General features: G+C 54.8%; 1 protein-coding gene across 5 annotated transcripts in view; it reads left to right on the top strand.

Annotated features, from left to right (window-relative positions):
* The window catches only part of PHACTR3 (phosphatase and actin regulator 3), a 224,610-nt gene that overhangs the window by 207,228 nt on the left and 4,001 nt on the right, over positions 1-13,381 (top strand). For all 5 annotated transcript variants that reach the window (XM_036824252.1, XM_036824249.1, XM_036824248.1 and 2 more), the window contains 3 exons: positions 7,553-7,608; positions 11,683-11,744; positions 12,810-12,950. In XM_036824252.1, the coding sequence (XP_036680147.1) occupies positions 7,553-7,608; positions 11,683-11,744; positions 12,810-12,950 (259 nt within the window). The remainder of the gene's footprint in view (positions 1-7,552; positions 7,609-11,682; positions 11,745-12,809; positions 12,951-13,381) is intronic.

Genomic DNA, 13,381 nt, shown 5'->3' with positions numbered 1-13,381 from the left:
TGGAGCCCAGTTTTACTTTCATGCTCCAGAGTCCAGCCAGGTGGGCTTCCAGGGAGGACCCATCGAGAAGCGCCCGTGCTTTCCCACATCTGCCTGAAGCTCTGTTGCTAGCGGACCACAGTGTCTCCAGCCAGGCTCTAAATGGACGCCAGAGCTCTGCCTTGAATTCTGCTCTCAGGCACCGTGTCCTTATGAACATTCCAGAAAACATCCGCTTAGACCTGAACTGTTGGGTCAAAGGATAAATACCTGCATTTGTAATCTTGGTAGATACCAAAATGTCATCATCAGAGCTCGCCTGCAGAGCACACTCTGAGGCCTGGGGTTGGAGGTGAAGGATGGGCTCCCCCGTTCCAGCCGGCGGTCTTCCTGGAGGAGGTAAGATGTCTGCCTGAGAGCACAGGGTTTAGGTCAGCTGTTCTGTGGTCCCTGGCAAACCTGGGGAGGTTTCGTGGGCTGTCACTGTGACGGGCCAGGCCAGGGGGTCGGGCGTCCCGCAGGCGAGGGCACTTGCTGAGCAAGGAAGACTCACCCCCACCCCACTTGACCTTCAGTGTCCCTCGGATGCTCGGAGGGTCCAAAGCTGTTAGAATGACCTGAGCCTGCAACCTGGGTGTGCAGTGGACACACACAGGGAGATCTGGCAGTTTCGTCACAGTTTCCCTGAACACAAGTGTTTTGGAAATTGATGGAAATTGACACACCTGGTTTCATTCAGAACTTTACCGAGAATTGCTCATTTCGAGGAATGGCTCCTCCGTGGCGCCGTCACTGGGGGTGTGTGAGTGACCAGTACAGAGCCCAGTCTCTCTGCGTCCGTAGCTGCTGCTGTTGTCATGGTGGTTGTTTTGTGTAGGTGCCTTCACCACATCACGTGACGTGCTCGCGTTGAGCACTTATGTATTGAATATATGTTGTTTGATTAAAACTTGCCTTCCCTTCTTCCTCCCGTGTGTTACAGCCGGACATCACACTGACTTAAAAATTACGCATGTCAGTGGGTTGGGGTAAAGGGGGCGCGACAGAATACTTGTTATAAAGGGGGTGTAGGGTCCAATGGGGTTGGGGACCCTGAGTTAGGAGAAGGGTGCCTGGGCCGAGGGAGACGTGAGCAGCTCGGTGTGGGAGTCACTGGGCGCAGGGTCTGGGGAGGGTCCCCGCAGACTCGCTGGCCTCGTGGGGCTTGGACTTGGTCCTGAGTGCGGTGGGACCCTGGGTTTGAGGTCATGGTGAGAGTGGGGGTCATGTTTCAGAAAGGCCAGCCCGCGGCTGTGGTAGGCATGGAGTGAGGGGGCTGGACATATGAAATGTTGGTGCTGGAACCCTGTGGACTCGGAGGTTCCTGGGCGCTGGGAGTGGGGAACCAGAGGAGCGGAGGCTGGCTCGGGGTCTGGCGTGAGCGCGTGGCCGCAGCAGGTGCCAGCCTCTGAAGTAGGGACACTGGACCGTAAGCAAGTATGAGGAGGTGGGGTCGGACGCTAGGCCAGCTGGAGTGCCTGGGTCACAAGATGCTGTGATGGGGACCTGCGGCCAGCGCCTCGCCAGGCAAGCCCCCAACAGGCTGATAATTCGTGCTCGCAGGGTAAATGCAAGAACGGAGGGGACTAAGGTTTGGGGGGCGCCGCTGTTCCCCAGCGTGGACAGCTCTGGCTCTGGTCCCTGTGTGGCCTCGTCTCCGTGTCACCTCCTGGAGAGGCTCCCCTCTCTGACCCTCTCTCCCCGGCCTGCCCACGTGTCCCTGGTGGTCCCCCCACCCTGACAGCGCCTCTGGGGAACCCCGTCGCAGGCGGGGACTCCGGTGTTCCTTGGTGACTCAAGGCTGGCAGTGGAACAGGACTGGTGTTCCCAGGAAGGAGCTCCCAAAATAGCTGCGTCCCCGTGGGCGGAGAGCTGGCTCTCCTGCAGCCGTGGCTTCTCTCCCCAGGAAGGCCTTCTGCCTTGGTTGGCGGGATTGCGTCTCGGTTCTCGCCCGACGCCGAGGTGACTTCAGGCGTTTCCTCGCGCCCCGCGGGGAGGCAGTGGCGATTCGGGGCGCGTGCAGTGCCGGGGGGCAGTCCTGGCTGCCAGGGGCATGACCCTCAGCCCCTGGAGCCGTGCCCGGTGCGAGGTCCCGCGAGGGTGAGCGAGGGACGATTCCGACACGGCCACTGGCTACGGGCGGGCCGGCTGCGTGTCAGGCACCTGGCTTGGGGCTTCTGGGCCGTTTCACTTACCCCATAGCCACCCCCACGGGCGGCATCGTCATCAGCCCCCTGTGGGAGAGGAGGCGGGAGACCAGAGGGCGTCACGGGCCCGTGCACGGAGGCTGCGTGGCGGCCCTGGGCCTGAGCTGGCTGATGGGAGACGGGTGTGCCTGGCAAGAGGTCTGACTGTGCGTTCATCCTCCCCAAGGAAGAAACCAGCAGCTGGATGCTCCCGTGGGGCGCTCAGCCGGGGCCACTTGTCCACGGCGGGCCGCAGAGCTGGGGTTTGGACCTGCTGTCCTTGGGCCTCCCTCCCGCCACGTCAGGTGCTCCCGGGAGCACGGGCCACTCGCCCCCAATGTGTCAAGGAGGCAGAAGGGGGTCCTCAGGACGAGGAGGGGGTTCCCAGGGCCCGGCCCCCTCAGGACCCTGGTCCCCCAGGTGACCCCGATGGAGAGCCCGCAGGGGAGCGAGGCCACTGGAAGGGGAGCCGCGGGGACGATGGGGAGACAGCTGCTGTGCTCCAGCTGTGCTGCCAGGGGTGGGGAGCGCCAGGGAGGTATGGCTCTCGAGTAGCCAGCTCTCGCAGATATCTTCAAGGGAAGCTGGAAAACTGATTTTTTAGAGTGAAAACTCCCAGTCGATTAATACTTGCTTCATATTCGCATTTTAAAAAATATTGGGTGAGCCGGAAGTGCAGCTGCTTGCTGAATTTGGACCGCGGTGCTCTGATGGGTCAGGCGGCCAGGCTGTCCCCCCGCCCCGGGGGTCAGGGAGGTTGCCAGCAGGGCGGAGGTGGCAGCTCTGTTGGCTGAAGCTGGAGAAGACCTGGGCCCACCACAGCCGGGGAGCGGTATAGATGCTGATCATCATAATAACACCCGCACCTGCTCGTGTGCCGGCCTCCTCCTTGTCTTAGTATTCTCGACCCCCTCGGCACCCCTGGGTTCCCTGGGGCAGGTGAGGGCCAGGGGCTTGGAGGCTCAGGTGGGGGGGTCATTAGCCCCTGTCACCCCACCGGCAGAGGGGCAGAGCTGTGACTTGAATTGAGACGCTGCCTGTGTCCTGCCCCCGGTGCTGGTCTGGGGGATGGAAGTTTGCAGCCTGAGGGATGTGGATGGTATAACCACATCACTTATTCTCCTGAAACCCACTCCGGGCACGCTGGTCACGCGGCTGTCAGTGGCCTCGTGGCTCTCCTCCCTCCACCCGTTCTTCCCCATTGCTCCCTGTTCGTGCATCACTTGCTCACTGACCGGCTCTCTGTCCTCAGGTTGTTTCCCATGTTCACAGCACAGGGTCAGGTGCAGAGTTCGGCCTTCACCGCAGACCTATTCAGAGGAGATGCCGGAGGGCTGGGGAGCCCCTATGGGGGCCCTCACACCCACACTGCGCGCAGACCCGCAGCTGCCATGCCCCCCACCCTGTCCTGTCCCAGGTGGCCTGTATGTTTACCTCCTACTCAAGTCCCCAGGGCCTGTCCGGTGCGCTCCTGGTCCCCCAGCACGCCCGCCTCTCCTGTGTGAACAGACGTAGGGAGGGGAACAGCAGGGGGTGGGGCAGGTTCTCTCTCTCCTGGTTTCTTTTCCTGGTGTCGCTCCCACGCCCACGCAGCGCTGTAATTGGCTGCCACATTCCTGCGCTCTCAGCGGGAGAGTCAGAAATAGACTGTGGCTTCCCCGGTTCCAGGCGGCACCTGCTCATCACCCGCAGCCGCAGCTTCTGCACAAGGAGGGAGCGGCCGTGGGTGGAGCCGGGGAATCCCTCAGGGTGCTGACCTCTCCTACCTCACCCCTCCTGAGGCCCCGCCCCTCCTGAGGCCCCGCCCCTTCACCCCCAAAGCCCTGCCACCCTGGGGCTGTCTCCGCACGTCCTGGAGAGCCCCTTGCTGCTGAGGTGCCAAAGCAAAGATGCTCTGGCAGCACCCCTCCCGGGCCACGCCAAGCACACGCCCCGGAGAGGGCGAGGAGCCAGCATCCATTCATTCGCTCCTCGTTCGGGCCGCTTGTGTTTGCCTGTGCCAGACTCTGGGGTCTACGTGGGGAATAAGACCTGGTCATGTTTGTTTCTCTGCGCCCCAGTGGTCTCATCTGTAAAGTGGGCATAATCGTGTTGTCTGCCCTTGATATTAGGGTTGTCGCCCCTCCTGCTTTGGGAAGTCCCAGCCCACGTGGAGAGTGGTGCTGAGTCTCAGGCGGCAAATGCGCGGAATGTTGTGTTTAATAGGTACTTAGCCCAACGTGTATTGATTTGGAATTTGCGGCGTTCTTAGTCTAGAGCCAGTACCCCCCCTTGTCTTGAACAGTTCGTGGGCCCTCAGCCACGCACGGGCCTGTGGCACCTGTGCTTCCTGTCTGATGGGGCTCCCCCTGAGCAGCTCCATGTCTCCTGGGGGCAGGTTCTTCTCTGTCCTTCCTTGGAAAGCAGTCCAGAAGTGCTTCTGAAGGTACATCCAATCCTGGCACGCCCATGCCCCATCCTGCCCTGCCTGCTTCACACCCTTCAGTGCCTTCCGGGCTCTGGGAATAAATCCAGACCTCACCAAGGACTGCAGGTTGGGTGGGTCCTGCCCCGTGGATGCACACACACCCCCACTCCGTCCAGGTGGCACTGCAGGAGCCCTTCTGACCTCAGGATCTTTGCACCTGCTGTGCTCTTCCCGCCCCTCCCCGCTTAGCGATCCCCACTTATCCTTCTGATCTCAGATCTCAAGTCAAGCATCATCTTCTCAGGCAGTGCCTCTGTCCAGGTGGGCCCACCTACTCTAGGCTTTCATAGTACTGTCGGTTCTTCCTCCTAGCGCTGGTCACCACGCAGAAATGCCTGGTTGTTTGTGTGATAATGGGCTGAATGTCTGTGCCCCCGGAGCCTGTGCTCCTGAGGGCAGGGCTGGGTCTAACTTCTCACCACCACATCCCAGGGCCAGGCGTGTCCTATAGGCTCACTAAATATCTGACACGGAAGGTCAGGTTAACTCAAGGTAGAAGTTCTCAGTCTCATGATGTGGGGTGTCGGGTACAGGTAGGGACGAGTCTAGATGGGGGCTCTCGACCTGCAGCACCACCCTTCCCCCCGTGATTGGGGTCCCACAGGGAGGGGATCGGGCTGGCGGTGCTACCCAGGGCCCTGGGCCCTCTCGTCCAGCCGTGGGCTCCTGGACTCCCTCTGGGTAGAGGGGCAAGTTGGTGACAACCCAGTAGGCTGCACTTTGCTCACAGCTGTGTACATGCAGGGCTGCGTCCACCCAGCGGACTACCCCTTCTGGAACATTCGGAGGTGCCCTGTGGGCCCGCTGTGGCCTCACCCTGGCAGCATCCAGGAGGTGCATAGCAGCCAGCTGGAGACCTGCCTTCCCCCCTCGGGCCAGTGGCGGAGGCGTTGGTGCTGAGATGTCCACACTTTCTGAGAACTCAGTCCATGATCAGCTGACAACCCACAGGCTGGGTTTTCTCCAGACAGTTCTTGAGAAACCATTGTCCTGAACAAGCACGGTGACAGGTGCATTTGTGCATTTTCTCATTCAATTCTCTCACCTCTGTGAAGGTCTGTTATTAGTCCTCATTTTGGAAGAGAACAGGGCTCCAGGAAGAAAAAGCCTCTGTCGGGGCAAAGTGAGTGGAGGTTTGGGGGTACTTTTCAGGTTTGAGGAGATGTGTGGCCTCATCCTCAGCTGTCCCTGTGGGCATCCTGGCTGGTCAGCTGGCAGCCACTAAGCACCAGGTTCTGCACCCCTTGTGGATTCTCCACAACTCTGCCAAAAGTTTCCTTTTCCAGGAAGTCCGCCTTGATCACTCCTCCCTGCCCTCCCCAAGCCCAGCAAGTGAGCAGTTAGGAGACACCGTCTAGGAATGTGATCTTCCCACGGCTGGCTTCTTCTCTTCCTGCGATCTCCGTGGAAATGGATCTCCCCTGAGTTCCCCTACCCCATCACTCATCCATCACATCCTCCCCGCCCCCCATTTTGTCTTCTCCATGGCATTGACCACTCCCTGGGATGGTCTTGTTTGTTTGTTTACTGTTGTCTGCCGCCTTCTTTAGACTGTGAGCTTTCCAAGGGCAGGGACCACTGTGTCCTGGGGCTTGGAGCAGCGCCTGGCACAGAGCCAGTGCTTGCCAGTCACTTAGTGAACGAATGAATGGCGTTTGGGGGATTTTGACCAGGCTGAGGGAGCCCCACCCAAAGAGCTTGGTTTTGTGCCCGGTGCTTGGGAGGGATTGGGAGGCCCTGGCCCTGGCCCCTGGGTGCCAGCCAGGAGTTGTGGGGGGCAGGTTCAAGTCTCAGCAGACATCTAGACAAGGTGTTAGGCAACCACCCAGCAGCCAGCAGACACACAAGCCCCCAGAGGAACCCATCAGCAGACTGAGCCCCCGGGCCGCCCCGGGCTGTGTGCTGCGACAGGGCTTATAAACAGGAGGCAAGTGTTTATGGAAGCGACATCCCCTTTGGGGCAGAGTATTGTGGTCCCACGTTGTGGGCATTCAGATGCTCAGCCTGTTGTCTCTGTGCAATGGCTACAGGATCCGGAAGTGGGAAGCTTTCTGGCTCTGCCCCAAGGACAGCATTATTGGAGTTACAAAAATAATTGGAGCTTGGCATTAATTTTGGCTAATTATGCCTCCCTCTCCTGACAAGCCTTTTATTTATGTATGTATTTTTTTCCTTTTGGCTGTGTCCTCCAACTCCCTCAATGAGAGGCCATTTGAAAGGAAATGATCATTTGTCTTCCCATCTCTCACACCGGGCTGGTAGGGCTGGTGGCGGGAGGGGAGCTGTGGGCGTGGCCGGCTCCGCGCGCTCAGCCCAGGAGATTCCCAGCCTGGATTGGATGCGCTTCCTCTCTACGCGCCTCGGCTCCGTGCCCGTAGAGGCAGGAGCTCCCTCCATCACCACCCTGGTGGCGGGTGAGGCTGGACCGCGGTAGGAGCAGGACCAGGGCGAGTGCCAGTGTCCGGGTCGCCGGGAGCTGGGGACACAGAAGCTGGAGACGCGGCTGCCCGCCCCTCCCTCCGCCAGCGGGCAGGGGACCATCTCCCAGGTGGATCTCCGCGCAGCTCGGACGCGCCGCCTGGGGAGCCGTCCAGCCCGCCGGGCTGGCAGCAGATCTGGACATGAAGAGCTGCCCGTCCGGAGGGGGAGCGCGGACTGCCCCAGCCGCCCGGTGACAGAGGACCGCCTCCCTCCCGCGCGGGGGTCTAACTCGATTTGCCAGCAAGAGGCAGCCGCCGGAGAAGGTCCCCCTCTCCTCCTCCCGCTTTTGGGGAGGCGATCTTCAGGGGGTGCGCCACCCGCCTGGGACCCTCGCAGACCCTGGGTGCAATCCGCCGGCAGCCACCATGGTGCAAAATGTAATTCTAGTGTTTTTCCGCAGACGGCTGAGCCAAAGACCCGCCGTGGAAGAACTGGAGAGAAGAAACATCTTGAAACGTGAGTAGCGGGTGATGCCCTGAGGCCCCCCCTCACGTGTGCTGAGGCTGCTGCGGGAACTCGGCTCTGCGGCCTGAGCCCGCCTGGGTTCCCGTTAGGTCTGAGCTGCTGAGGGACTCTGAAAGCAAGCCCCCGGGAAAGTTGAACCACCCAGGCACATCCTGTTTAAAATTAAAAAGGAAAAAAGCTCTCCTAGCACCGTTAAAGATGTCCCTACTCCAGGGTTATCTCATTGGTCAGCCCTGCAGATGGAAGGGAAACGAATCCATATCCTTTTGCAGGCTGGGTCTCAAGCAGGTGTCCCTGGCAGTTTGGGACTGGGGCTCCTGATGGCCACGGACATCACAGGCAGGTGTGGACAGTGTATAAATCCTACCAGGGAAGGACTCGCCCCTTGGTGGTTACAGCTGGGGGCATAAAGCAGCTCAAAGGAACGGAGAAGCCTTGGGAAACGTCGCCTGTGGCTTAGAACCCCGCGATTCCAGGACCCTCCCTCCCGGCGTCACACCCCTTGGGTTTCCCCCGTTAGGTGTGCGGTTGTAACATGTGCTGCACACCAGTGTCCAGGGATAGCCGCCACAATGTAGCGAACACTGTTCCATCTCATTAAAGCCATTGATGATTTGGGTGGTAAAACCCTTTCAAAAGTGTTTTTCAGATACTTCTTATGTATCTGGTCAACAGACTTTAGTCTGCGAGACATTTTCTACAAAAAGTATCTTCTAAGGGCCTGGATTTTTAACATATTTTCATTTTCTCCCCTCTTTACGGATGAACTCTGCAGACATTCTCTGAGTTTGGTTTTTCATTCCATGAACGTCTTTTTACAAAGTTAAGGTGGTCCCGAAGCTGACCTTCTGTCACAAAGTAGACAGAAACTCTGGTCCAGGTGCCGCGTCCTATCTGATTCCTTCCCCCTTTCTTTGCCTCAGCACCTTTATTAACTGCCTGGAAGACTCCCTCCTTTATAGACTGTTGGAAATATTTAAACCCTAAGATTAAGAATTCTTTGTTTTAGGGACTTCCCCGGCGGTCCAGTGGTTAGGATTCCGCGCTTCCACTGCAGGGGGCTCGGGTTCGATCCCTGGTTGGGGAGCTAAGATCCTGTAAGCTGCGTGGCACAGCCAAACAAAAAGAATTCTGTGTTTTATTTTTTAAACTTAAGATATGGAAACTACTATATTACGTGAACTAGGCCACCTCTGAGGATTTCAAGAAAAGCTTTTTGTTGATAACATGCTTGATCAAGCGGGCTGCTAGAAATGTCAAGCTCTCTGTTACCAAATATTTGAATTTTTAAAAATTAAATCACTTACTTATAAAGCTCATAAGTCACAGGTGCCCCTGAAGTAGTAATCCAAGAGTTGAACGGGGCAAGTTCAAGGCCCGGGCAGTGCCGTCCTCAGACTGGTCTGTTGCTCAGAGTGGGCAGAGGCTTTTCTCCCGGAAACCGTTTCTCCCGTCAGTGGTGACCTCCTCTCTGGTCTTGCGGGCGGCCAGGCCCTCCCACCGGCAAGTGCTTCTAATTGTGTCAGTCTCTGCACGTAGACGTGGAAGCCTGAATATCAGAGCTGGTGCCTGGTGAGCAGAGATGGCAGGTGGACCCCGGGAGCTGACGGCGCTCACCTTCAGGGCACAACAGGGGTAGGAAAACAGGCTTCACCCCCGTGGCCCTGGTGGTCCCTCCCCCACCACCCAGCAGGCAGGTCCATCCCTAACCAGAAGCTTCTCGAATGCCCTGGGCAGCGGTCCTTGAGAATTTCCCTGCTGGCTTGAGGTGGCTGTTTGGCCTGGTTCCGTGGAGGTGAGAATCGACCGACTGTAGCTGGTCCAGCCTGGAACATCACCCTCGCCGGCCCTTGACACCGGCTCGCACTTACTGCATTTTCGGCTTCTAATCAACGCGCAGAGTATCATCACGTTGTATTTGCTCCCCCTTCAAGTGGGGAGCTCATGACTAACTGCGATTGTGTCAGAGGAATGCTCAGAACTGGGCCTGTGCATCTGTGGATACAACAGCGTACGACACAGTGGCCCCTGTATATGCTATGATATTAAAAGTGATCATCCCGCGTTGGGCCCACTCTGCTAGGCATTGTACGCAGTGCTTGCTTACGTTCCCCCGTTGAATTGTTACAACACAGCTGTGAGGTTCGCACGGCTGTCCCCCTTTCCCTAGCGAGGAAGCTTAGACCCCAGGAGGTACTATGACTTTTTAACTTGAGTCTTGGCAAAGGGATGGAGCTGAAGTTCACGCCCAGGTGGCCTGGCTCATCGTCCACGCTCTAACCACCGCCTTAGGAGCAGCGGTGCATCTCTGACTGTTTACAGAAGACACATGTGTGACTGTCTAAGCTACCGGCACTATTCCCAGTAAATCTGGGTATGGAAACTCCGATCATGGCTCCCTTGTTTTGTATAAGGCACCGGGCTTTCTGAGTCTGAGAATAAGAGATCCACAAACCCATCGCTGAATGGAGCTCAGAGAATCTGTGGCTTAGGCTCTGAGGAAGGACGTCTTGGAATTGGTGCCCCACCGAGTGCCCGGCCCTGAGAGAGACCCCGCTGGGCACCCAAAGATCAGCTCTCCGAAGCCCCCGCTGTGCTCATATGAACTTGTAATGAAGCTGATTTGTTGTTCACGAGTTAAAAAACAGAAAGATCTGATCTTGCTTCAGTGTTTTCACATGGAGGCTGTACTTGGGATTTTTTCATGGCCTATTTTTAAGAAATCTGAAGAATTCGTTTCATATCATCATTTAAGCCCCTCATGGTTGGCCTTCTATGTGGTACTTTCACAGTTTTTTCTAACTGTATCATTAGCTTTCTGATTAGCGCTTATAACTGTGGTTTCTTCTGGTTTTTCACTTAGATTAAGAACCAGGAAACATGACAGGGTTTGGTTTCCTTTTCTAAAACACCCAAATGCGAGATGAATCCTTTTTAAAGAAAACTACTGAAAAGTACAATGGCCAGTATGTTAAACGCCCATACACCAAATCCCCAAAATGCACAAATGTTTGAAATGTTTTAGATAAAGGCAGGTAATATGAGCTTATGTTAACTGCAAGTCGCAGGATTTCCCTTTCTCAGACCTGGCGGTGTTTCTAGGAGAGCTGACGGATGAGATCCCTTTCCTAGGAGAGGAATTCTGGGCCGTCTCCAGGGATCTGAGGCTTTATTTAGCAACAGAGAGAGCCAGAAATAGGACATCCATTATCTGGTATCCCAGGGCAGAGCTTACGTTCTACACTACATCTCAGCATTCTGTTCCATTTTTAGCTCCCAAGTGTAGGTGTGAGCTCGGCTCGCATGTTAATAGGCCCACTCCGCAGGCAAAGCCAATTCTGGTGAAAGACTAAGGGTCCTTTAAGCGGCAGGTCATGCATCTTGCTTCTGCAGTGGAGAGTCAGCTGGGTTCCTGGATATGTTTGGATTTGAAATACATCCTGAAAATATGAATTACAAGCAGGCACATGCTGCCCAGAATCTGAAGAGAATGTTCCTTACCTTATGCTGGTTGACTGAAAGTATGTATACCTATTAAATGGAAAAGGGGAAAAAAAAAGAGCAGTGACAGTTCTATTAATATGCAATCATTCATATATATATATGTATGAATATGTTATATATGCAACTTATCCTACTAAAACTATTTTTGTTTGCCATCTATGTTCCTAAATGTAAATACACAGAGAGAGGTATGATATTTGATTAGGAGAGAGAGCTTCTTTCTGTTTCTCCCGCAAATAAATGCCCAGCGTCAATCTGTGCGGTTATTTCTGACACAGAGAAGGGCCCAGGAGAACCAGGCTGTGATGACGGCAAAGCTTCCCTTCTACAAGTGTTTCTGTTGACAGTGAGACCCTAATCTCCTGAGCAGCAATTGGCAAAGCAGAGAAAAAACAAACTGTGATGTGGAGAAAAGTGTCACCTGCCAGGTGTCCTTTGTGTTACATCTTTAGCTTCCAGAAATGTGCAGATCTTGAGGACACTTCCCTGCTAAAAAGAAGAAAGTCTCAACCTGCTTCTTTCTTTTCTTTTCCTTTTTTTTTTTGTTTCCATCTTTCACAGAAAGGAATGACCAGACAGAGCAGGAGGAAAGAAGAGAAATCAAGCAGAGATTGACAAGAAAGGTACTGTCACTTAAGCACCTGTGTCCTGAATATTAAGGGGGGAAAGGTGGGCTAGAGGAAAGCTGCTTCTGTAGCAGCTGGGATGGATGATACAGGGCCTCGCTCTGTGGTAATGAGTGATGGTTTCTGGGGTAACAGTGAATTCACTCACCAGATGCTCGAAAAGCAGTGCCTTTTGCCACGTCCCGCGGTGTGACCGACGTGCCTGTGGACGATGTCCTTACCTAACACCAGAGAGCATGGTGTGGCCGCGCAGCCTGGATGACGTTTCCATTTGTTTCCAGGAAATCAGACGTTGAGTGGGCATGCTCTTCATTTATTCAAGCTCTGTACACAGTGCTTAAGCAAAGTGTGCCTGGATATCAGCGTGTCGGTTACCTTTCAGACTCTTTGGTTACCTTGCACTTGTCTAGAAGCTCCTGATTGCAGAAAACTTTATTAGCCTCAAGGGTTTGTATCTGGGACTCAAATAGTTAAGTCAAAACGTACTATGGCCAATATAGGTAGCAAGTCTATAAACTTTGATCTCCTTTTAAAGCCCTGAGCATCTCTAAATTCAAGTGATCTGGTGTTATCCTTTCTCTACTGTGTTCTGTAATAATAATAATAATAATAATAATAATGGAATCTTGTCTTGCTTGAAGTTAATAGAATATCCTTCCTGAGCTTGAGTTATGAGCACTAGTAGTAGTATTTAGCATTTCAACTTTATCAGAAGCTTTTTTGGTAAAATCCTGCCTAATGATAGTTGAAAAGAAGCAGCTGCTGCTGTGAAATTTTTCCTAAGTTAATTCATCAGCCTTTCCTTGAGCTGTGCTGTGAACAGGGCACCGCTGGCCTCCTGGGGGTGTGAGTGTTCCTGATGAGATATGTTTAGGGGAGGTGGCTGTAATTTAAGAGTGTATAATGTAAGCCCTTCCCATGAGAGATTTTTTTTGCATTAGGGTTCTATTTCACAATTTCAGACTCTTATATTTATTTGTAGAAGGGTGCTGTTTGTTCAGAGTACTTTAGGAAAGCTAGTTTGGCATGATGAGACCTAACTATGGTTATCTTTTATTTTAGCTTAATCAGAGACCCACGGTTGATGAACTGAGAGACAGAAAAATTCTGATACGGTTCAGTGACTATGTGGAGGTGGCGAAAGCACAGGATTACGACAGACGGGCAGACAAACCCTGGACAAGACTGTCGGCAGCAGATAAGGTACAGAACAGACCTGTCTGCGCGGGTCGGGGGTGCGTGTGTGTAAGAAGGGCAAACCATGTCATGCCAGGGAGTTTATTCTTAGACGGTGGGCGCCATCAGCTGTTGCAGTTAAGGCTGAGCTTGACCAGATGTTGCTTTCACAAAGACAACCCAGATTTAGGGTCTTGTTTTCAGCCAGGGGATGGTTTTGCCCTTAGGGACATTTGGCCATGTCTGGGGACATTGTTGGTGGTCCCCAGTGGGGCGGTGCTACTGGAGTCTGTTGAGTGGAGCCCGGGGACGCGGCTCACCACCCGGAAGTGCGCAGGACAGCCCGCACAGAGACTGATCCAGCCCCAGGTGTCAAGAATGTGAAGTTGATAAGCTCTGATCTGGGGCACAAGTCAGAATAGGCAGGGCTGGCAAAAAAGAGCTGGATGGCATAGTTT

The sequence above is a fragment of the Balaenoptera musculus genome, chromosome 15 (assembly GCF_009873245.2).
Source record: "Balaenoptera musculus isolate JJ_BM4_2016_0621 chromosome 15, mBalMus1.pri.v3, whole genome shotgun sequence".
NCBI classification, from domain to species: Eukaryota; Metazoa; Chordata; class Mammalia; order Artiodactyla; family Balaenopteridae; genus Balaenoptera; species Balaenoptera musculus.
This window is presented reverse-complemented; position numbering and strand designations above follow the sequence as displayed.